Genomic DNA, 22,704 nt, shown 5'->3' with positions numbered 1-22,704 from the left:
TTAGTACTTGCCTTATGTATTGAGGTGCTCCTATCTTGGGTGCGTAAATATTTACAATTGTTATATCTTCTTCTTGGATTGATCCGTTGATCATTATATAGTGTCCTTTGTTGTCTCTTCTAATAGTCGTTATTTTAAAGTCTATTTTGTCTGATATAAGTATTACTACTCCAGCTTTCTTTTGGTTTCCATTTGCATGGAATATCTTTTTCCATGCCCTCACTTTCAGTCTGTATGTGTCTCTAGGTCTGAAGTGGGTCTCTTGTAGACAGCAAATATATGGGTCTTGTTTTTGTATCCATTCAGCCAATCTGTGTTTTTTGGTGGAAGCATTTAATCCATTTGCATATAAGGTAATTATCAATATGTATGTTCCTATTCCCATTTTCTTAATTGTTTTGGGTTTGTTATTATAGGTCTTTTCCTTCTCTTGTGTTTCTTGCCTAGAGAAGATCCTTTAGCATTTGTTGTAAAGATGGTTTGGTGGTGCTGAACTCTCTCAGCTTTAGCTTATCTCTAAAGGTTTTAATTTCTCCATCAAATCTGAATGAGATGCTTGCTGGGTAGAGTAATCTTGGTGGTAGGTTTTTCTCCTTCATCACTTTAAATATGTCCTTCCAGTCTCTTCTGGCTTGAAGAGTTTTTGCTGAAAGTTCAGCTGTTAACCTTATGGGGATTCCCTTATGTGTTATTTGTTGTTTTTCCCTTGCTGCTTTTAATATGTTTTCTTTGTATTTAATTTTTGACAGTTTGATTAATATGTGTCTTGGCATGTTTCTCCTTGGATTTATCCTGTATGGAACTCTCTGTGCTTCCTGGACTTGATTAACTATTTCCTTTCCCATATAAGGGAAGTTTTCAACTATAATCTCTTCAAATATTTTCTCAGTCCCTTTCTTTTTCTCTTCTTCTTCTGCAACCCCTATAATTCGAATGTTGGTGCATTAAATGTTGTCCCAGTGGTCTCTGAGACTGTCCTCAGTTCTTTTCATTGTTTTTTCTTTATTCTGCTCTGCAGTAGTTATTTCCACCATTTTATCTTCCAGGTCACTTATCCGTTCTTCTGCTTGTTATTCTGCTATTGACCCCTTGTAGAGTATTTTAAATTTCATTTATTGTGTTGTTCCTCATTGCTTGTTTCATCTTTAGTTCTTCTAGGTCCTTATTAAATGTTTCTTGCATTTTGTCTATTCTATTTCCAAGATTTTGGGTCATCTTTACTATCATTATTCTGAATTATTTTTAAGGTAGACTGCCTATTTCCTCTTTATTTGTTAGGTCTGGTGGGTTTTTATCTTGCTCCTTCATCTGCTGCATGTATTTCTGTCTTCTCATTTTGCTTAACTTACTGTGTTTGGGGTCTCCTTTTTGCAGGCTGCAGATTCGTAGTTCCCATTGTTTTTGGTGTCTGTCCCCAGTGGCTAAAGTTTGTTCAGTGGGTTGTGTAGGCTTCCTGGTGGAGGGGACTAGTGCCTATGTTCTGGTGCTGAGGCTGGATCTTGTCTTTCTGGTGGGCAGGTCCACGTCTGGTGGTGTGTTTTGGCATGTCTGTGGGCTTATTATGATTTTAGGCAGCCTCTCTGCTAATGGGTGGGCTTGTGTTCCTGTCTTGCTAGTTGTTTGGCATAGGGTGTCCCACACTGTAGCTTGCTGGTCATTGAGTGAAGCTGGGTGTTTGTGTTGAGATGGAGTTCTCTGGGAGATTTTCACTGTTTGATATTACGTGGAGCTGGGAGGTCTCTTGTGCACCAGTGTCCTGAAGTTGGCTCTCCCACCTCAGAGGCACAGCACTGACTCCTGGCTATCGCACCAAGAGCCTGTCATTCACACGGCTCAGAATAAAAGGGAGAAAAAGTAGAAAGAAATAATGAAAAAGGATAAAAGAAAATAAAATATAGGAAGGTAAAATAAAATAAAGTTATTAAAATAAAAAAATAATTATTAAGAAAATAAAATTTTTTTAAGTAAAAAAAAAAAAAAGAAAACGGATGGATAGAACCCTAGGACAAATGGTGGAAGCAAAGCTATACAGACAAAATCTCACACAGAAACATACACATACACACTCACAAAAAGGGGAAAGGGGAAAAAGTAATAAATCTTGCTGTCAAAGTCCACTTTCTCAATTTGGGATGATTCGTTGTCTATTCATGTATTCCACAGATTCAGGGTACATCAAGTTGATTGTGGAGATTTAATCCACTGCTCCTGAGGCTGCTGGAAGAGATTTCCCTTTCTCTTCTTTGTTCGCACAGCTCCTGGGGTTCAGCTTTGGATTTGGCCCCGCCTCGGCGTGTAGGTTGCCGGAGGGCGTCTGTTCTTCACTCAGACAGGATGTGGTTAAAGAAGCCATTGATTCAGGGGCTCTGGCTCACTCAGGCCAGGCGGAGGGAGGGGTACGAAGTGCGGGGCAAGCCTGCGGTACTTCTGCCAATTTTTTGATTGGCTTGTTTGATATTGGGTTGTATGAGCTGTTTGTATATTTTGGATTACTATCTCTTGTCAGTTGCATCATTTGCAAATATTTTCCCCCATTCTGTAGGTTGTCTTTCATTTTGTTGATAGTTTCCTTTGCTGTGCAAAAGCTTTTATGTTTGGTTAGGTCCCATTTGTTTATCTTTGCTTTTATTTCTTTTCCTTGGTAAACTGATTTAAGAAAATATTGCTATGATTTATGTCCAAGAAGTTTTACCTATGTTCTCTTCTAGCAGTTTATGGTGTCATGTCTTATATTTAGGTCTTTAAACCATTTTGAGTGTATTTCTGTGTATGGTGTGAAGGAGTGTTCTAATTTCATTGATTTACATGAGGATGTCCAGCTTTCCCAACACCACTTGCTGAAGAGACTGTCTTTTCTCCATTGTATATTCTTGCCTCTTTTGCTGTAGATTAACTGACAATAGGTGTTTGGGCTTATTTCTGGGCTCTCTATTCTGTTCCATTGATCTATATGTCTGTTTTTGTGTCAATATCATGCTGTTTTGATTACTGTAGCTTTGTAGTATTGTCTGAAGTCTGGGAGGCTTACATAATGGCTATAGAATTTTTGGTAAAGGAACCTCTCTCATTCCTGATATTGGATTTATGTCTTAAGTTTTTTTCTGATTAGTCTGTCTAGAGGTTTATCAATGTTACTGATCTCAACCAGCTTTTGATTATATAGATTTTTTCTACATTTTTTCTCTTTTAATGATTTATACTCTGATATTTATTATTTATTTTCTCCTGCTTACTTTGGATTTATTTATTTATTCTTCTTTTACTAGCTTCTTCATGCGAGGGTTGAGGTTATTCATTTATATATATCTTATTTTCTAGTATAGGTATTTAGTGCTCTAAATTTCCTTCTAAGTAGTGGTCTTCCACCAATTTTGATATGTTTTGTTCTACTTCCCTTCAATTCAAATTACTTTCTGATTTCCATTTTGATTTCTTCTTTGATCCTTGGATATTTTAGATGTATTTACCTACACCAAATTTGGGGATTTTTGCAGTTACCAAATTTAATTTCACAGTGGTCAGAGAATATATTTTGTAAAACTTGAATCCTTTTGAATTGATTGAAACCTGTTTTATGGTAGAATGTGGCCTAGTCTCATAAATATTCTATTTGCACTAGAAAAGAATATGTATTCTGCTGTTTTTGGTTGGAGTTATGTCAATATGAACAATTAGGTCAAGTTGACTGATAATGTTATTCAGGTCATTCATATTCTTGCTGATTTTCTGCCCACTTGTCTATCAATTATTGAGAGGTGGATATAGAAATCTCTGACTAAGGCTGTGGATTTGTCTATTTATCTTTGCAATTCTATGATTTTTTGCTTTACATATTTCAAAATTTTGTTACTAGGGTACATAAACATTTAGGGTTATTATGTCCTCTTGAAGAATTAACACCTTTATCATTATGAAGTACCCTTCCCTATCCATAGTAATATTCTTGCTCTGAAAACTAATTTGATCTTAATGTAGCAATTCCAGCTTTCTGTTAGTGTGGTATATTTTTATCATCCTTTTACTTTTAACCTTTTTGTGTCTTTATATTTAAAGTGCATTTCTTGCAAATAGCTTATAGTTGGGTCTTGCTTTTTTATCCAATCTAATAATCTGTCTTTTAATTGATATGTTTAGATCATTGATATTTAACTTGATTAGTGATATGGTTGAATTTAAGTGTATCATCATGTCACATTTTCTAATTGTGATTTTAGTTATAATTATATCACTAACTTCAAGTGATATTATACCACTTAACATAAAGGATAAGAGTCTTATAGTAGTATAATTCTATTTCTCAACTCCTGGCCTAGGTGTCTTCCCCTGAGACTCCTGAATTAGAGCCAGGTGACCCTCCTCTAGGCTCCTGGCAGCCACCACCTCCTGTGAGAGAACACATCCCACATGGTAGTGTCTTTGCCTGCTTGTAACATGTATACGGCAACCACAAGTAATGCCACAAGAGGGTGGTTGAGAAGCTTGGAAAGATAGGGGCTGGTGGTAATCAGAGAGGTAGAGATGAGACATCTGATGATGTGTCCTGGTCAGGGCTAGTCAGGCAAAGCAAGAGCTAAAACTTATACAGTGGGATCAGAGCTCACAATGGCACTCACCATTTGAGGATCTTGAGTCTTCCCTAAAGATCTTTGCAGGTCATGGGGAACAATGGGCTATTTGAAAGAATGAACCTATCTATCTATCTATCTATCTATCTATCTATCTATCTATCTATCTATCATCTGTTTTCTTAGGTGGATCAGCCTAGATAGGTAGAAGATAGGTAAATAGGAACATAGATTCCTTGTTTCCATATATCTAACTGTATTTATCTATAGATAGATAAATAGATATATAGATAGTTTCTATAGATGATAGATAGATAAATAGATAGATAGGGCAAACAGTGTTTTATGATTAACCAGGGTTGGGTTGTCAGGAAGTGGCTTCAGTCAAAGGTTACTGAGGAGCAGCAATCAGAATTAGGCAAATGTGAGGAGATGAAGCCTGGATAAGCTGGTGACCTGAGTCAGGAAGCGGTGGATCCTGCAAGACCCACACCATCATATCCTGAACTGCTCTTGTGGCCTAGTACTGCCTTAGCTCATGTTCATTTATGATGTATCTTATTTCTCTGTCTAGCTTGTTGGAGGCCTATCTCATAACTTGTCAATTTATTCTTCTCCTTTAACATCTAGCATGGTGTCTGGCACCTATTACATGTTCAGTGCAGAAATGTAGAGGAGAATGACATTGATAAGACCAAAATGACATTTCAGGTTCATGTACCTGGAAGATTAATGATGTCATATAAGAACTAAGACAGTGAGGGAAGAGAGAGTTCTGTGGGGGAAGATGGAATGTTTATTTGTGAATCTTGTAGCATGTGGTTCAGAGGGCAATATCAGGTAGCTGATTGGGTTCGCAGTCTTAGAGCTCAGCAGAGACAGGGTGGGGAAATGGCAGAGGAGGTACAGAGGAAGCTTGGGAGCCGAGGAGTGGATGCTTGGCTAAACTGAGCTCTGGGTGCAGGCAGTGGACTCCCTTCTCTTGGACAAAATCGCTCTCAACCAAAATTTCCCATGATCGGTGATACATTTATTTTGTCCACAACTAGAAAAATGAAAGTGCACTACTTGAGCATTAACCCATGGGTTGATCTGAGGAGAGTAGCCTGTCCTGTTTGATTTGATGGGCTAGAAGGCAGCAAGGCTCTGGGTGTGCGTGAGGGGCTGAAGGTGACGCTGGAGAAGACACCTGCGGAAAGGAGCCCTGGGGACCTGGAAGGCCAGATTCAGTTTCTGCTTCTCCAAACACAGAGGCGGAGAGGCTCCCACAGGCTGGCCCGGGAGCTGAGCTGAGCAATGCTCCTGTGTAGCTATTCAAAGTTGGTCAGCTGCTTGAGAGAGTGGCAGTCACTAATATGGCTTGAAAGAATGGCTAGAAAGTCTCTGATACTTTAGGGATGGGCTTTGAACGATATCCACTATATAACGAAGTTCAGAACATTGGATGAAATAATGGCACTCTCTGCACCTTCTCTGAAGCTGCTGCACCACCTTGTCCCCCCATTCCTGTCCCAGTGCAGCATTTGTGTGTGTGTGTGTGTGTGTGTGTGTGTGTGTGTTCAGCATTTCAGAAACCTAATTCATATGTTTTTATCCTCTTCCTCCTCCTCTTCCTCCTTTTTATATTATCATAACCTCACAGGTTGTTTAATGAGGTGTGAATTATGGAGGTGTGAATTATGTTTATTGAGGGAATTATGGATCTGTTTCTCTGTAGAGGCTTTCAGGTTATACCCAAGTTTCTTCTGTTTTAGCAAGCTACAAAGAATCAATAGGTACTGAATGGAAGTACTTTACTTATCTTCATTCTAAAAACTTTTCATCTTTGAAAGGCTGACCCTTTAGAGAAAACCATGGTGGCATTTTCCTTATCATTGAGCCCAGGCTTGTGCAGTGCTTCACAGGTCTTGGGAGAATTGCCCTGCCTTGACTCTGCTCTGAGCTAGTGTCAACTGATCTAATCCTGCTTGAAAGTGTGTGTTCTTTTAATTTCATCTTGAATTTTTAAGATATGTAGTATAGTGCATTGTACATGAGAGGTGATTCATGAAAATACTGTGCTTCCTTATATTCTTTTAGTGGATATTTTGAGAAATTTATGTAGTATCTCTAACAGTAAACTAGAGGTTAAAAGTAAAATTTCATAAGATATTCTAGTATTTTAGGAGCCAATGAATTGGCAATTCATTTTTCTCTTCTCTATCAGAAGAGGTTTAAATTCATTGATGGGTGAAAATTTGCCTCATTCTTTTAATTTCAGAAGTGCATAAAGTTGTCTACATTTCTCTCCTTTGTGTTCTTTCATAGACACAAGCTCAACTTGGGGGCCTGGTCAGGAGGGAGGGCTCTCCCCATCTCCTGCTATTACCAAATGCCCTACTGGGGAGACCAGGCACCACCTACTACACTTGTATTTCTGATGTGTATTAGATCTGTTTCAAAGATTGGGCAATGTCTGGATTTTGAACTGAGATCTGAACTACTGGCTCCAAAAAGTAATTTCTTGGGAGGGAAAAATTTTGTTGGGTGCTAACTTTCATACGCCTATTGAAGAATTTATTCTTCACCCAAAGAGTTGAAATTATCTTTGCATCTACTGTAATTTTTAAAAGTCAGCTTTGTCTTCTGGTTCTCTCATAATAACATGAAAGCTAAGAAGCCACTGCTTTGGTTTGGTCCTTGGAGATCTGCATCACAGGTGTGTGTTTTCTGTTCTTGGAGGGTGCTGAGGGGAGTAGGTGCTGATGTCTGAGATTGCAGGAGAATGAAGCCTTGGCTTTCCTTTCCTGCAGAACTGAAGCATGAGATCCATGTCTGGCGCCTTACTGCACAGAGCATCAGCCCAGCCAGCCGTGAGGAGACAGCGGTTCGAGGTCTACTCCTGGGGAAGGTGCTGACACTGGAACGCTTGCTGGCCCGAAGGCTGCACAGCTTCCAAAGGTATCAAGCCAGGCCCTGCTCAGACCACTCTTGGTTTACAGCAGTGGTTCTTGTCTTTACCAGTTATACTCAATGGTTGGATTGTATCAACAACCTATTTATGACCACCCTAAGAGTGTCCAAATGTCATGTGCAAAATGTGAGCTAAAGTGATTGTGAAGAGTACCCCATGGTACTGCGAAAGAGTAACACTAGCTGCATGCTACTAAGTAAGTTTTGGGTGCCATACACTGTGCTAAACCTGTTATGATGCAGCATTTTATTTAACTCTCACTTAGCTCTCTGGAATATGTGCTGATATTAGCCCCAGCTTAAGGATGAGAAAACTGAGGCTCAGAGAATTTGAGCAACTTGCCCAGGGTTTTGCATCTAGGAAAGAGTGATGCCAGGAATTGAGTTCACACTCAACTACTGCCTGTCACACTTCACACCTAACACGTTGCATAATAAAAATTAAAAAAATATATATATATATAACAAATTAATCTAACAAAATATTCTCCCAGTAGTTGATTTTCCAGGAGCTCAAAGAATACCTAATTCCTGCTCAATTCATTTCTTGGAGTTTTTTTTTTTTTTGGCCACCTTATGGCATGTGGGAAATTAGTTCCCTGACTAGGGATTGAACCAGGGCCCCCTGCATTGGAAGCACAGAATCTTAACCACTGGACCACCAGAGAAGTTCCTTGAGTTTGTTTTTAATCAAAGCTGAGACCTAACAGTAACAGTGAGGTGCTGAGTTTTTCCTCCCCACTCTGATGAGGTGCTGAGTTCCAACCTGTCTTTACGCTGGAAGTACTGACAGAAAGAGCGAGAGCCTGCTCACTCCTCAGGGATGTGGAAGCATTCCTGCAGTAGGGTTGAGAACTGGGTGGAGATGAGAAGTCTGTCACGGCAAGGGGAAATGTGAGTCCTTGTGAAGGTAGTGAGAATGATCTTACATATTGCAGTTTGCTGAGACCAGCCCTGTGTTCTCAGAGAGCAGGCAAGCAGACTGAGGACAGGAGCTGGGCACAGTGCCAGTGCCAACCACTGAGGGCTGTCTAGTGTGGCTGTAGCCTGGTCTGAGAGTGGGGGGAGAAGGCCACAGGCGAGTATGTAGAGACTCACTCTGTCTAGAGATGTAGCCCAGTGTGAAGCACTGTCTCAGCATCCTCAGCTCCATCTCATCTCAGGACCTACCTGTATCCTGTGATGCTGGAGAAGCAGGACCTGGTACCCCCAGGCTACTGGAAGGCCCTGAGTTGCAGGCTGGGGACAGGGTGACCAACTTCAACAACAGGCATGGATCTTAAAATGAAAAACTTTGTAAATTAAAGATGCAAGAGTAAATTGCCCTGAATGTATTTAATCTACTGGCCTTCAAGTTTCAACGTGTTCCATCTGGTATGGATGTTTAGACACAGTCAGTGTATCTCAGGGTTAAAATGTGAAGAATTCACCAAGTTTCCATCAACTCATCCTGTTTTGATCACAGAAAGGGAAACTGAGGCCCAGAGAGGGCAGTGGCTTTGTAAGGCCACACAGTCACTGGAAGCAGATAGGAATGAGGGTGATCTAAGGCATGTGCTAACTCTTCAGGTCCTGTTTCTACATTTTATTTTAAATAATTGTCCTTAGAACCATTCAGTTGGGTCTGCTGTGATTTCCTTTAGGATCTGTACTGGCTGTGTGGTCGACCTCCACTGACACTATGACACGTGAGTGCTCATGAAGACTAAATTCTCCACCACACAGCTTCTTTTTCCTAACTGGTGAGGGAGGAAATAAAGCAGAAAAGAAAAGATGAGTTGATAGGAAAGGTTAACAAAGAACGGCAAGTTGGAACAAATAGAGGTGACAAATGGAAATAGAGATGGGCGGATACCATGACCAGAGGGGGAAGGAAGCAGACATAAGTGCTTCAAAGTAGATTTCCAATTGATAAAAATCACCACCAAAGCAAGTGGCATTTCTTTTACTGTTTTTTCCTTTATTTAAATTATAAATATAACACATCCTCATTCTGAAAAAAGATTCAGAAAATTAGTAAGTAAAAAGAGGAAAACCAAGGTGGCTTACTGTCTCATTCCCCTGTTGACATTCTGGCCAGTGTTCTTCTGACGTTTCCTGTGCTATGCTCGCACGTGCCTCATTGAACAGTCCGGTCATTTCATGTATTACTTTTCCTTGGGAATCTAGAATGAGCATCGTTTCCAATTCCTGAACCCAGTTCTACCAGGCTCCTTACACCACGAGGCCTGCCCCATTCTGTGGCCGCACCTGGCGTCACACTGTGGACGGCATCCAGGCCAGGGGACTATGCTGTGTGCCACTGCTGAATGCCACCTTGCTGGCCTCACCGCTCGATGCCACCAGGAAAATGATGTCTGCCCTTTTCTCTTTTAGACAGATCTCACAGGAAGATAAAAATTGGGAGACCAATATCCAGGAGCTACAAAGAAAGGTATTGTGGTTTCTTTTCTCAGGGATTCCTTGAAGAACAGAGTAGATTCCTTTTCCTTACTTCATGTGAAGTTGCAACTGAAAGTCATCTTTCTTTTATTCCTGTAGTTGTACACAAGACATAAGTTATGTCCAGGAATTAATGGGAAAGATAATTTTCCAGACATGGTAGGCTTATTTTGTCCAGGAATTTAAAAGGTAAACTTATTATGTTCCTTTAAAATAGGGCAGCACTTTCTGTGGTTGGCCGGCTCTCAGCTCCCCCTGACCCTGAAAGGCAAGTCTGTGGTTCCCATTGTGTGGGTGAGGAGATGGAGGCCAAGACAAGGGAGGCGTGCTGCTTGAGATGGAACACCTTTTGGGGCAGAGATGGGGTGTATGTCTTCTGTTGTACGGCTCTGACGTTGGGAGGCAAAGCTCATTTTGGGCTCTTTTGCTCACTTTCCCACCTAGGTGGAATTTCTCAGCCCCCCTGAGGACACATAATGCCCCTCTCCCAGCTCAAGATCTGCTGGAAGTCATTTATATCTTCATGAAATTTCAAATCCAGGTAGTTTCTTTCCTAGGGAGAGGTTGAATACCCACTCTCTAATTATGATAGGAACATTTTGTCCTTCGCTAAAGGAAATTTAGACATTGGGACCTGGTAGATAACATATTCTTTGAGTCTGTCCTCCCAGCATCTGTCCCACTCAGATGGTCAGGGTTAGGGAAGACGGGTGTGGCTATGACATTTCTCTGGCTTCAGGCTTAAACGGACCCTGCCCACCTTTTCTAGTAGTTCTGGCTGCAAGTTAGGGATGAGACTGTGTACCTCTCTGTATACCTGGTGGACAAGGACTGGGGAGCTGGGCACTACCCCTGCATTGTTTCTCAGACTTCTCACTTTGATGACCTCAGATAACCAAAGGATAAAATTTGACAGGCACCCCAAAATAACAGAGTACAAACTTTGATCATCTTATACCAGCCGAGCGACACTGGAATATTCTTTGACCTCCCTGCTCCCTCCATTTCCAATCCTGGAGTCGACCATGGTAATACCCAGTTTCTGTGGTTAACCTGACCCAGGGAGATACCATGTCCCTTTCTTCCTGATTCTCCATCACAGACTTATCTAGCAAAATTGGCTTCCTTGGTGGGAGAAGGGGAAGATGAGTGGGGGCTGGCCAAGCCTTGGCAGTGGGTGGGGAAGGAAAACAGGAGCTCCCAAAGCAGCCCCCATGGCCTGTGAGCAGGGGGCCAGGGGCTGCTGCCAGAGTCATTGTGACACAGAGGGATAAGCTTGTGGTTTTTATGGCAGCAGCTTTAACTGTGTGACCAGAGAAATCAAGAGAGAATACCTATCTCTAACTCTATCTATACATACACCCATACTCATGTCTGTGTCTATGTCCATGTCCATGTCTATACCCCTGTCTATACCCTTATCTATATCTACATCTATCTCTACATCTATATCTTTATCTACACCCATATCTTACCCATAGCTCTGTCTATATCTACCCATACCTACACCTGGATCTATATTTATATAGCCTTATCTATATTTACATCTAGACCTGGATATCCTAGGCATAGACTAACAGACAGAGGTGCTAGTGGGACCACACTGAGGAAAGGACATAGTGCAGTTGTTGGTTCACACCGTGGAGTGTGATTCACACAGGGGCCTAGTTAGATGTGTGTGCTTCTTGGGACCTAACTCCCTGCCCCAGTCCCACACAGCACAGCACCCTTTGGGGACCTTGCCCTATCTTGCCCTGTGGCTCAGGCCCACTGGAAGGAGGTCTGCAACTCCAAGGTTAAGGAAGGTGCTGCAGAGTACCTCCCCTCACCCCCTGAATGCCTGGGGCAGGATCCCATATGTGTCATCTGGTGACTAGGGGACTGCTGAGTGCATTCAGCAGAAGTCCTGTTATTGCAAGAACATTTTAAGCTCAGTACCACATGAGCAGAGATTTGCATAATAGAGGGAAAGTTAAACTAAAAGGCTATTAACACACAGTACCCGTGGAAATGCATGTGTCTTGAAGGGCCAGGTCCCTGGAGGTTAATGTGTAGGCTTCACAATGGCTTTATTTTATCTGATGCTGGCAGTGGGGCTGGGAACAGCTTAGCATCTCTGTGTCATATTGAAAATGCATTTAGTCTGGTGTCATTTAAAAGGATTGTACTGGGCTTCCCTGGTGGCGCAGTGGTTGAGAGTCTGCCTGCCGATGCAGGGGACGCAGGTTCTTGCCCCAGTCCGGGAAGATCCCACATGCTGTGGAGCAGCTGGGCCTGTGAGCCGTGGCCGCTGAGCCTGCGCGTCCGGAGCCTGTGCTCCACAACAGGAGAGGCCACAGCAGTGAGAGGCCTGTGTACTGCAAAAAAAAAAAAAAAAAAAAAAAAAAAAAAAGGATTGTACTATATTTTTTATGTTTATTTTTCATAGATTTTGATTTCAAGATTTTGAATGATCTAATCTTAAATCTGTACAGTTTTCCTTGTAACACATGATCTTATCTTTCAAGTTCAAGTTGCTATATTTTTCATCATAAGGAGAAATTTGTAGTGATTCAAATCACGTAGGATTGTGGACACATTGCAGAAATCAGATTACACTGAGTAAATGAGTTGTGTTTTCCTCTCTCACAGCACAGGATATCAGACAGGATTCTGCTCGCCAAATGCCTGACAGTGTTGGGATTTGTTATCGTCATGTTCTTTCTCAATTCGCTTGTCCCTGGTGTTCATCTTGATATTGGTGAGTCTAATTTTTGGGGTAGCTTTTGTTGATGGGCTTTTCAAGTGACATCACAGTCTGGAAGGGAATGTTTCAAAGTTTGTTCCCAGATGCTGGTGAGGGCTGAGAGGGATCGTTTTCTGGAGGAGAGGGAGAGGAGGACAGAGAGGGCGAGAGAGAGATACATCTCAGTGCCATGGGTCCTCAGCCCCTCCAGGTTTAACATTAGAAGGGATACTATCATACTTAATAATCAGATCTTCAAACTGTTACCTGAGAAACACCTCTAGAAGAGATAAGAGGTCATATCATCAAGGCCACAGTCCTGCAGTTTGTGCAACCCGACCTGACGATTAGATGAGAGACATTAGTGAAGGGGCCAGAGAATTACAAGAAGTCTATGCTGGTCCTTCTCCTTACCCAATGGTGCATCCATTTTCCCTATGCAACAGAACTCCATTCTCCCACCTGCTCACATAGATTTCTCTTCTCTTGCTTTCACAGTCTTACGGCTCTCACTTTGTACTTTCCCAAGGTCTAGGTTGCGTGGCCCATCCCCACCTGACACATGGCCATCTTGTAGAATGAGTTCACCAGATATCGTGTTTACCTGGCATTCTTCTACTCTCCATCAACATTTTCATGTTACTTAGATCTTTCTAGTTGATTTAATAGTTATCTCTATTGGTGTCATTATTTAAAACAAAATAAAACCACTCCCAAAACCCACCTCACATGAAAGTATAGATATAAAGTTAAATTTGAGGAAGTGTCAAGGAGCATTTTCTTTAAACAAAATCTTTACCTATGGTTTTCCTTCAAAAGTGAGCTCTGCTAATATGTTTTTATAAAAATTTGACTTACTGCAACATTTGAAGAATATAACTTCTGTAGAAAGCAAAGCTTCTTAACTGTGTAAAACAGACAGATAACATGGGCAGGCTTAGTTATTCAAACCACAGCATTGCTCCTTTAGTTCTTGGCTACCACTAGGAATCTTTATATCTCTAAAGATTAAACAAGTACAACAAAATTGGTATTTTGTGGGCAGGTGGGTTCCATTAGATAATTCTTTTGGGTGTTCACAGATTATTTTGTTGTGGTCCGAGCGCGGGTTGGAAAAGAATTTCCAGACACAAGGCAGAATGTAAGGGAGATAGGGTTTATTAAAGAGAAGGGTCACTGCAAGAACAGTGGACTGACTTCCTGGTAGTCAGGGAAAGTCGACAATGAGCATGGGTTGCTTGTCTGTTTTGATAGCCAGGGAACCTGTAAGTCATCTGCTGACTGGGCAGAGTACGTATACTTTCAGTGTGCTGAGCGAGAGAAAAACAGGGGAAAGTCTTTCCTTATATGGAATGGGAAAGGGACAGGGCATGGTGCTTGGGAGGGCTCTGGGTCATTGCAATGGTCGCATTGTGACAGAGTGATGGGAGTCCTGTAACTCTTTGTTCTGGCAATATTTGCCCTTTGAGTTTACCTTGTTGTTTGTCCTTGGAGCACACCACATTTCCCCCTCTCTTTATTTAAAGGGCCAATTCTTTGGCCCTATTGGATCCCTGCTCATGTCTACCGACCTGCCTAGCTCCTTCTCAGGTGTTTGGGAACCCTTTTTGTAAGGAGAATGGCCGACAATCTCTCTGGCTGCTTCCTGCTGGTTGGGGGCATCGTAGGGGCCCTGGGTTCCTGATGCCTGCTCTGTCAGGGAGTGTTCACGGAGGGAGATGAGAGTCCAGGGAATGATAAGAAGGCTTGTTCCAATGTAGTCCGTGTGCCAGCTGGCTGGTACCCTTGTTGTAGCACCATCTGGAAGTGAACCTTTTGAACCTGTTGGGAGATGAACTTAGATAATGTGTTCATAATGCAGGGGCCAAACAACAAAAGAAAGGCTATCAGGATTAATGGTCCCAACAAGGGCAATAGCCATGTCCATATCTGGATCCCCACAGAGGAGAGGAGGCTAGAAAGCCAGCTGGGGCCCTGTCCTGCCCTCTCTTTTAAATCTTCTATTAATTTGATGTTTTTCTTTAGAAGCTGAAGGTTTTCTTCAATCTGGCTGGAGGTATTAAGCAGCATATCTAATTTAGTAGGGCACAGACACTCCCTGCCTGAGCTGTTATAACATTAAGGACCCTCCTATTTTGTAAAACCACCTCGGCCAGAGAGCCTAGGGCTGACTGCTGTTCCTCAATGGCTGCTACTGTAGCCTTCCAAGATTCCTGGTCCATGATGGTGAGATTGAGAACACGCCTCTGTAAGAGGGGTATGCCTGCAAACCTAAAAAGCTCTCTAAAGACACTATGTATTATGTTGGGCCTATCAAGAATCGGTTTATTGTAAGCATGTCCAGTCAGTGGTTTATTTTGTCTCTCCCAGACAGGTCTTAAGGCCTCCTCAAGGAAGGACCCAAGGTTGGGAATGCCTCCTGAGGAAGCTAAATCCTTTGTAATGGTCGCCTCTGGGACCACAGCACTAATTGTGCGGGAGCCCCCTTCAAAGTGTGGGAAGATCCAGATAGACCCCGTTACCACATAGAAATGAAAATCCAGTGCCCCTCAAAGATACCCCTGTTGTGGGTCCCCAGAGCCAGGCCCTGACCTTTTGGGAGTTTTCCTCTGGAAATAGACTGGGGTCCCATGGCCTAGGATTAAATTGGGAAGGCCAAACTCTGAGGAAGTAATCATCTATACATAAAGGGGAGAATCCAGACTCTGACTTATTATGAGTGTGACGGGGGGAATTGGCATAACAAATTTCTGAATATTAGCTGAATTATATTATATTTTGGAGGAGAATCTTGCCAGAAGGTTAAACTAAGTGTCCGGTGGTCACGCCGATCCCCATGTATTTAGTTCCGAGGGCCGAGCTGTTTATCGGGATATGGTCTTCATTAATATATTTCTTAGTCTCATTTTTCCTTGAATTTCCCCAACACAAAGTGAAATTAGCTTCATGTACATCATATTTATTTTCCTCTGACCAGGGATTCCACTCCAGGCTAGTCTGATTAAAATTGAGGGTATAGTTACAAAGAGTCATTTAGCCAGCCCAAAAGTGGTCCCCGTCCATCCAGGTTTTGGAAACAGAGCTGTGCCTCATCTGCCCAAGCTTGGGCTAATGCCCATATCCTGTTTTTCTCTTCATGAGTACAAGCGGTCAGGATTACATGAATGTCTTGCCAGGTCAGGTCAGAGGCTATAGTGAGGGCCTGAAATTCCTTAATAAAAGTGGTGGGATCCAGACTGAAGGAACCTAACTTGTTTTGAATTTGGGAAATGTCAGACATGGGAAAGGGAACATGGACTCTAATAGTGCCCATGTATCCAGTTGCTACTTCCCTTAAGGGAAGCATATTAGAATCTGTTTCCTGGTGTTGGGCAGTCCTCGATCTTATGTGGGGATGGGAGGGGGGCTTTTGCCCTGATAAGGGAGTGGCTGTTGGGCAGCTGTGGGTTGAGGTGGGGTGGGTGCTGAAGCAAAGGGGGTTGATGGGGTGGAGGACAGGAAAGGTCAAGTAGAGGATCGTCTAGGAGATCTGATGGAGAGGGAGACAGAGGGGGTCAGGGGGATAAGGCAGCAACAGAAAGACACATGCGGCATGAGTCCCTCAGATTGGGATTCTAAGTAAGGGCTATAAAGGTCTGGACATAAGGAACCTCTGAGTCCTTTCCTTGTTTCTGGCAAAAGAGATCAAGTTGGAGGATCGTGTTATAATTTAGTATGCCATTAAGAGGCCATTTTTCTTGGTCCCCCAGTTTATACTGGGGCCAAGCTGTGTTACAAAACAAAATGAGCCTCTTCTTTTTGTGACTTTCAGGGTCAAATATTTTTCCAGTTCCTGAGGTTACAGCCGAGGGGTGTGTCTAAGGGAGGCCCCCGAGACGTAGCAGAGCCCATTCTTAGCCTATATGCCATAGAATGGGGGTACTGAGAGTCACCGGCTGACAGAAAGCCATCCTCATTGTCGCAGTGATCTCTCCATGTGATTAATGCACAAAATAGGCCGACAGTCCCAACAGTTGTGTCTGACCATGAGCGGTGACCCCTGAGCATGTGACTAAGGTACAAACCATGTGACTGAGGCACAAACAGTGCGACTAAGGCACCGTGCAACTCGGGCAAAGAAAGAAAGAGAGAGAGATTCCCAGGACCCACCGGGTGACTCACCATTTGGCGATTCCCAGAAATGTGAAAAGGCACTCCTGGGATGGCTCAGATGCAGCCTGAGCTCCTGTAAGTCAATCCGGATGGAGAAAAAGGTGAAAGTAACATAGAAGACAGGCTGAGGAATCCACCTCGTAGTCCTGCTAGGAAGGCGGCAGCCAAGGGGAGGGGGCTTAGTGTTCTGCTTGAACCAATTTGTGCCTCACAGTGCATGGAAGTTGTCTTGCTGGGGGTAGACACTCTAACAACCTGATCTGTTCCATGACTCCCTTATCCTTTCACGGGAGTCTTCAAGTGGCAGGCGCCCTAATGGCTTTTAAATGCCTGACCCATGCCCGCACAATATCAATTGGCCTAGTCCTCAGAAGGAAGACAGAGGCACCCTCACCCGTTCTGGGCGGCAGTTATTGGGTTGAAGTGAGCCGTGGAGCCTTCAGAACACACCAGGGTGTGGCCCTGGCCAGAGTCCCTGTTGCTTCCACGGCAACTTGCCTGTTCACAAAGGGTCCCAAGAAATGAGGAGAGGAGGTGGGGGAGGAAAGGAGGTGGGGGAGGAGATCCCCCCAAGAGATATCCCCATATGGACCACCAAAATGTCGTGGTCTGAGCGTGGGTTGAAAAAGAATTTCCATACACAAAGCAGAATGTAAGGAAGATAGGGTTTATTAAAGAGAAGGGTCACTGCAAGAACAGTGGACTGGCTTCCCGGTAGTCAGGGAAAGTCGACAATGAGCATGGGTTGCTTGTCTGTTTTTTTTTCTTTTTTTTTTTAACATCTTTATTGGGGTATAATTGCTTTACAATGGTGTGTTAGTTTCTGCCTTATAACAAAGTGAATCAGTTATACATATACGTATGTTTCCATATCTCTTCCCTCTTGTGTCTCCCTCCCTCCCACCCTCCCTATCCCACCCCTCCAGGCGGTCACAAAGCACCGAGCCGATATCCCTGTGCCATGTGGCTGCTTCCCACTAGCTATCTACCTTACATTTGTTAGTGTATATATGTCCATGACTCTCTCTTGCTTTGTCACAGCTTACCCTTCCCTCTCCCCATATCCTCAAGTCCGTTCTCCAGTAGGTCTGTGTCTTTATTCCTGTGTTACCCCTAGGTTCTTCGTGACATTTTTTTCCTAAATTCCATATATATGTGTTAGCATACGGTATTTGTCTTCTTCTTTCTGACTTATTTCACTCTGTATGACAGACTCTAGGTCTATCCACCTCATTACAAATAGCTCAATTTCATTTCTTTTTATGGCTGAGTAATATTCCATTGTATATATGTGCCAGCCAGGGAACCTATAAGTCATCTTCTGACTGGGCAGAGCATGTATACTTTCAGTGTGCTGAGCGAGAGAAAAACAGGGCAAATGTCTTTCCTTATATGGAATGGGAAAGGGACAGGGCATGGTGCTTGGGAGGGCTCTGGGTCATTGCAGTGGTCGCATTGTGACAGAGTGATGGGAGTCCTGTAACTCTTTGTTCTGGCAATATAGGCCCTTTGAGTTACCTTGTTCTCTGTCCTTGGAGCACACCACATATTCTGTTTGTTTTCTTTATTTTTTCTCCATGTTGGCAAAGGTTATTAAGCTTGAAGGAAAGTAACTGTCTCAGCTACAGGAGCTTTCAAATCTATAATATTTCACTGGCAGCTACTTTATGAGAAACAGGTCATAAAATTGTATTTAAACTTCACCATCATACTTACAATTGTTCTGCTTACAACTTTTTAAAATTGAAGTATATTTGAATTACAGTGTTGTGTTACTGCTATACAGTAAAGTGACTCAGTTATACATATATATACATTCTTTTTCATATTCTTTTCCATTGAGGTTTATTGAATATAATTCCCTGTGCTATACAGTAGGACCTTGTTGTTTTGTTTCTAACTTTATTTGAGATTCTACTTTAAAAGAACACGTCACACATTTTAAAGACTGAAGAAATATATTGGAGTTTGCATGCAATTTTGTTAGCATTTGGCAGTGGTATTTGTAGAAATGATAATACTTTTAAAAGTTAAAGTCACATCTTTTCCCATATCTATGGACTTTAAAAAAATCTTGATTACCATGAAACTTTTTATTTTAGCCTGAGAAGTCTATACTTTTTACTAAGATGTCACATCTTTTTTTTGTGTGTTGTTGCATCTGGGATTGAAAGGCTTATTTTGTTTCTGCTTTCAAATCTCGTGTTTTCAGTTAGGATTGTGTACAAATGATTTTATCTGGGGATCCTAGAACACGTAATCTGTATATTTGCATATTCACTGTGATGGGAAAGAGTTAGGTTGACTAAGAGAAAGGCTTGATTAGCATATATGTTAAATGGAATACAGTTTCCTTAGAGCTACAGTAACTCTCTTAATGGGAACAGGGGCAAATTTAATGCAAGATCTTCCCAGGACTTCAGCAGATAGAGATATGACCATTCGTCTTTGGTGAAGTGCTGTTTTGAATATGACATACTGGGTAAGTTGAGCATAATACAATGTAATGCCATATAACATGAGGTGATGTCACATTACACAACATGCATCATGTAACATGTGACATCATATAACACAATGTGATGCCACATGACAAGGTGGTATCATATAAGGTGCACCATGTAACACAATGTAACATCACATAATACAATGTGGTGTCATATAACACCATGTCATGTCATGTAACAAAACATGACATCATATAATACATTCCTTTATTTAAACATCATAACCTAAGCACAGCAATGATTATCATTCTTTTTTCTTCTTACTTTATTTTTTAAATTATCATAGAGCAAAACTGATTTTTCTTTTCAAATTCAAAATTCTATGAACTTTAACAAAGATGTATATTTATGTAACTGCCACTATAATCAGAATACAGAATAGTTCCATCACCCCTCCCAAAATTTCTTTGTGTTATTCTTTTGTATCACCCTCTGCCTTAATCCTGGTGACTCCTGATATGTTCTCCATCACTATAGTTTTGTCTTTTGGAGAATGTCATATACATGGAATCAGACAACCTTTGGAACTGACTTCTCTCACTCAGATTCATCCAAGTTGTTGCAGGTATCAATAGTTCATGCTTTTTGTTGCTGAGTATTCTTCCATGGTATGGATATACCACATTTTGTTTATCCATTGGCCCATTGAAGGACATTTGGGTTGTTTCCAATTTTTGATGATTGTGAGTAGAGCTACTCCAAATATTTGTGTACATGGTTTTGTGTGAACTTAGGTTTTTATTTCTCTTGGGTAATTACCAAAGAGTGGGACTGCTGGATCATATTGTGAGTGTGTGTTTAGCTTTAAAAGAAGCTGCTGCACCACTTTTCAGAGTGACTGTAGCACTTTGCACTTCCACAGTAGTATATGGGAGCTCCAGCAGCTCTACATCCTCACCAGCATTTGGCATGATTAGACTATGCCTTAAATCTAGAACTCACGCTTTATAATCATTTGTTTACCTCTCTGTCCCCTGGTATCCCCCTCCCCAGCTAGATTCAAGGGCATGGTCCATGTCTTCTAGGCTTTTCTCTACTCAGTGCCTTCTGTTAATGCCTGACACATTAGTAGATACAATACATAGGTATATGGAATGCATGAACAAACTTCTTATTGATTCTTATAGATTCCAACTTATTTCATGATTGTGAGAATATCATGTGTGGTTGACTCAGCCTGTGTTCTCTAGAGAGCAAAGCCTTGTGTGGGTGTTCTTCATTGGAGAGTATGATCCCAGGAAAGAGAAGTAAGGGACAGAGAAGTAGGGTGGTGAAGGGAGTGAGTCAAAACAAGGCTGAATCACTATCTGGCTACATTATGGGCCACTGGTCACTCCATACAGTAGGATTGTCTGAGAAGAAACATGAGATGTGTCTCAGGACTGTCCATGGTGTTGCAGGGAGAAAGAGGGAACATTTATCCATTTGTCCAAGTTCTTTCCCATGGAATGCCAACTTGCAGGTGCATCCAGCTAATAAATGCATGAAGGCCACGCAACAGAGGAGCCCCAGCTGGGAAGCAGCTGTGGGTGCATGGGCTCAAAGACAAATTTGGTCAGGGTGCACCTGTATGAGGACATGTTTACACAGAGCTGGCCACTGCCATAAACTTCTGGTGAGTGACTGGAGAACCCTGAAGGACCCAAGTGCAATAGGTGGCACAACAGTGAAGAAAGAAAAGTGACTAAGGGCCATGGTCACAATTCATATGCATCTGGCAAAGAGATAGTTCCCCGATGTGCAGGGATCTTTATCTAAAATGTACACTGGAATTAACTCCATATTGCTCAAGCTGTTACGTACAGACAGGTCCATAGTCTCCACATGAAATTCTTGGTGCCAGATATGTTTCAAAATTCAGATATTTTTGTTTATATTTTATGAAGACAATTAAGTGCACACACAATTTTATATGATGGAACAACCCCGAGAGGTTCAGGCCCAGCACCCTGTCCTCCGAACATTAGTAATTCTACAGTGAAACCTGAATATTTTCTACAAGGTGGGACAAATTATGACCACAGATAGCCTCATTTCAGTTCAAATCAGGTTTTGTTGAATTTTGACATAAAAAATTTGCTTTTCCAAACTTTAGGATTTTAGAATCATGGATAACTGATTATGAAAACTATAGGAATCAGCAAGCTGGATTCAAAATGTTATCTTTGTCTTTAAAATTTAAGACCTTGATTAACAATTTTCTAGGTCTCCTTCTTTGATAATTAGCTCAGAACGTCCCCCTAGGTTCTCTCACAATGAGTTTGATTAGATTTCAGTTCTGGAGATATTTCTGTAATTATTTCCTTGATATGGTTTCAAGGAAACTGGTGTTGTCAGTGTCCTTTGGTGTCCTTTGTTGAGAAATTTTATTGTATTTGTTAAAGTATTTTTAGCTACCAGTAAAACAATCTACTTGATATCAAGCAAAATAGGGGATTATTAGAATGATACTGGACTAACCCGCAGACTCCAAGGGACAGTGGGCTCTGTGAGAGAGGGGTTGGAGTGGAGCGGGGAGAGCAGACTTAAGAAGTAGAAAGGCATCCAGACAGAGGGCATACTGCTGTCCCCCAGACACATTTTGTTCTCTTCTAATTGCCTCGTGCTTCTCCATGGACCATTTTCTTGTCTTTTTACTGCTCATGGCAGAATAGAGATGGTCTCATTAGTTTCCCAATTTATAGGATCTCAATTTCAGCCACACAAAGAGAAATGACTATTTTGAATCCCAAATTCCTTGGAGAAGAGTTTGATTGACCCAGGTTGGGTTAATTTCCTTTCCTAACCCAGAAATTATGACCAGGATAACAGGGCCACATGGAAAACATGGCCAATCAATTTAAAAGGAAAATATAACTAAAATATTAAAAATACCTATAAATTAAGTGAAAGACACAAAATGGACAGGAATCCTGAATAGACTCTTCACAAAAGAAGATATTAAAATGACTGAAATTGGGCTTCCCGGGTTGCGCAGTGGTTGAGGTCTGCCTGCCGATGTAGGGGACACGGGTTCGTGCCCCGGTCCAGGAAGATCCCACGTGCCATGGAGCGGCTGGGCCCGTGAGCCATGGCCGCTGAGCCTGCGCGTCCGGAGCCTGTGCTCCGCAATGGGAGAGGCCACAGCAGTGAGAGGCCCGCGTACCGCAAAAAATAAATAAATAAATAAATAAATAAAGGCTGAAATTACCAATAAGCATATGAAAAGGTGCTTAACCTTATAAGTCACCAGTAAAATGTGAATCTGAACCACAACAAGATACTGCTATATCCACACCTAAATGGCTAAAATTAAAGGCTGACAACACCAAATATTAGAGAATATAGAGCAACAGAAGTGTCATACACTGCTGATAAGATT

At 42.0% G+C, this 22,704-nt stretch overlaps 1 protein-coding gene across 1 annotated transcript in view; it reads left to right on the top strand.

Moving 5' to 3' along the window:
- The window catches only part of OCA2 (OCA2 melanosomal transmembrane protein), a 245,408-nt gene that overhangs the window by 141,911 nt on the left and 80,793 nt on the right, over positions 1 to 22,704 (top strand). Inside the window, exons 17-19 of the mRNA XM_060151549.1 lie at positions 7,358 to 7,505; positions 9,894 to 9,951; positions 12,591 to 12,699. Coding sequence (XP_060007532.1) covers positions 7,358 to 7,505; positions 9,894 to 9,951; positions 12,591 to 12,699 — 315 coding nt within the window. The remainder of the gene's footprint in view (positions 1 to 7,357; positions 7,506 to 9,893; positions 9,952 to 12,590; positions 12,700 to 22,704) is intronic.

Source organism: Lagenorhynchus albirostris, chromosome 6, assembly GCF_949774975.1.
Source record: "Lagenorhynchus albirostris chromosome 6, mLagAlb1.1, whole genome shotgun sequence".
In the NCBI taxonomy this organism is placed as follows: Eukaryota; Metazoa; Chordata; class Mammalia; order Artiodactyla; family Delphinidae; genus Lagenorhynchus; species Lagenorhynchus albirostris.
The sequence above is the reverse complement of the archived record's forward strand: the minus strand, read 5'-3'. Positions and strand labels throughout refer to the sequence as shown.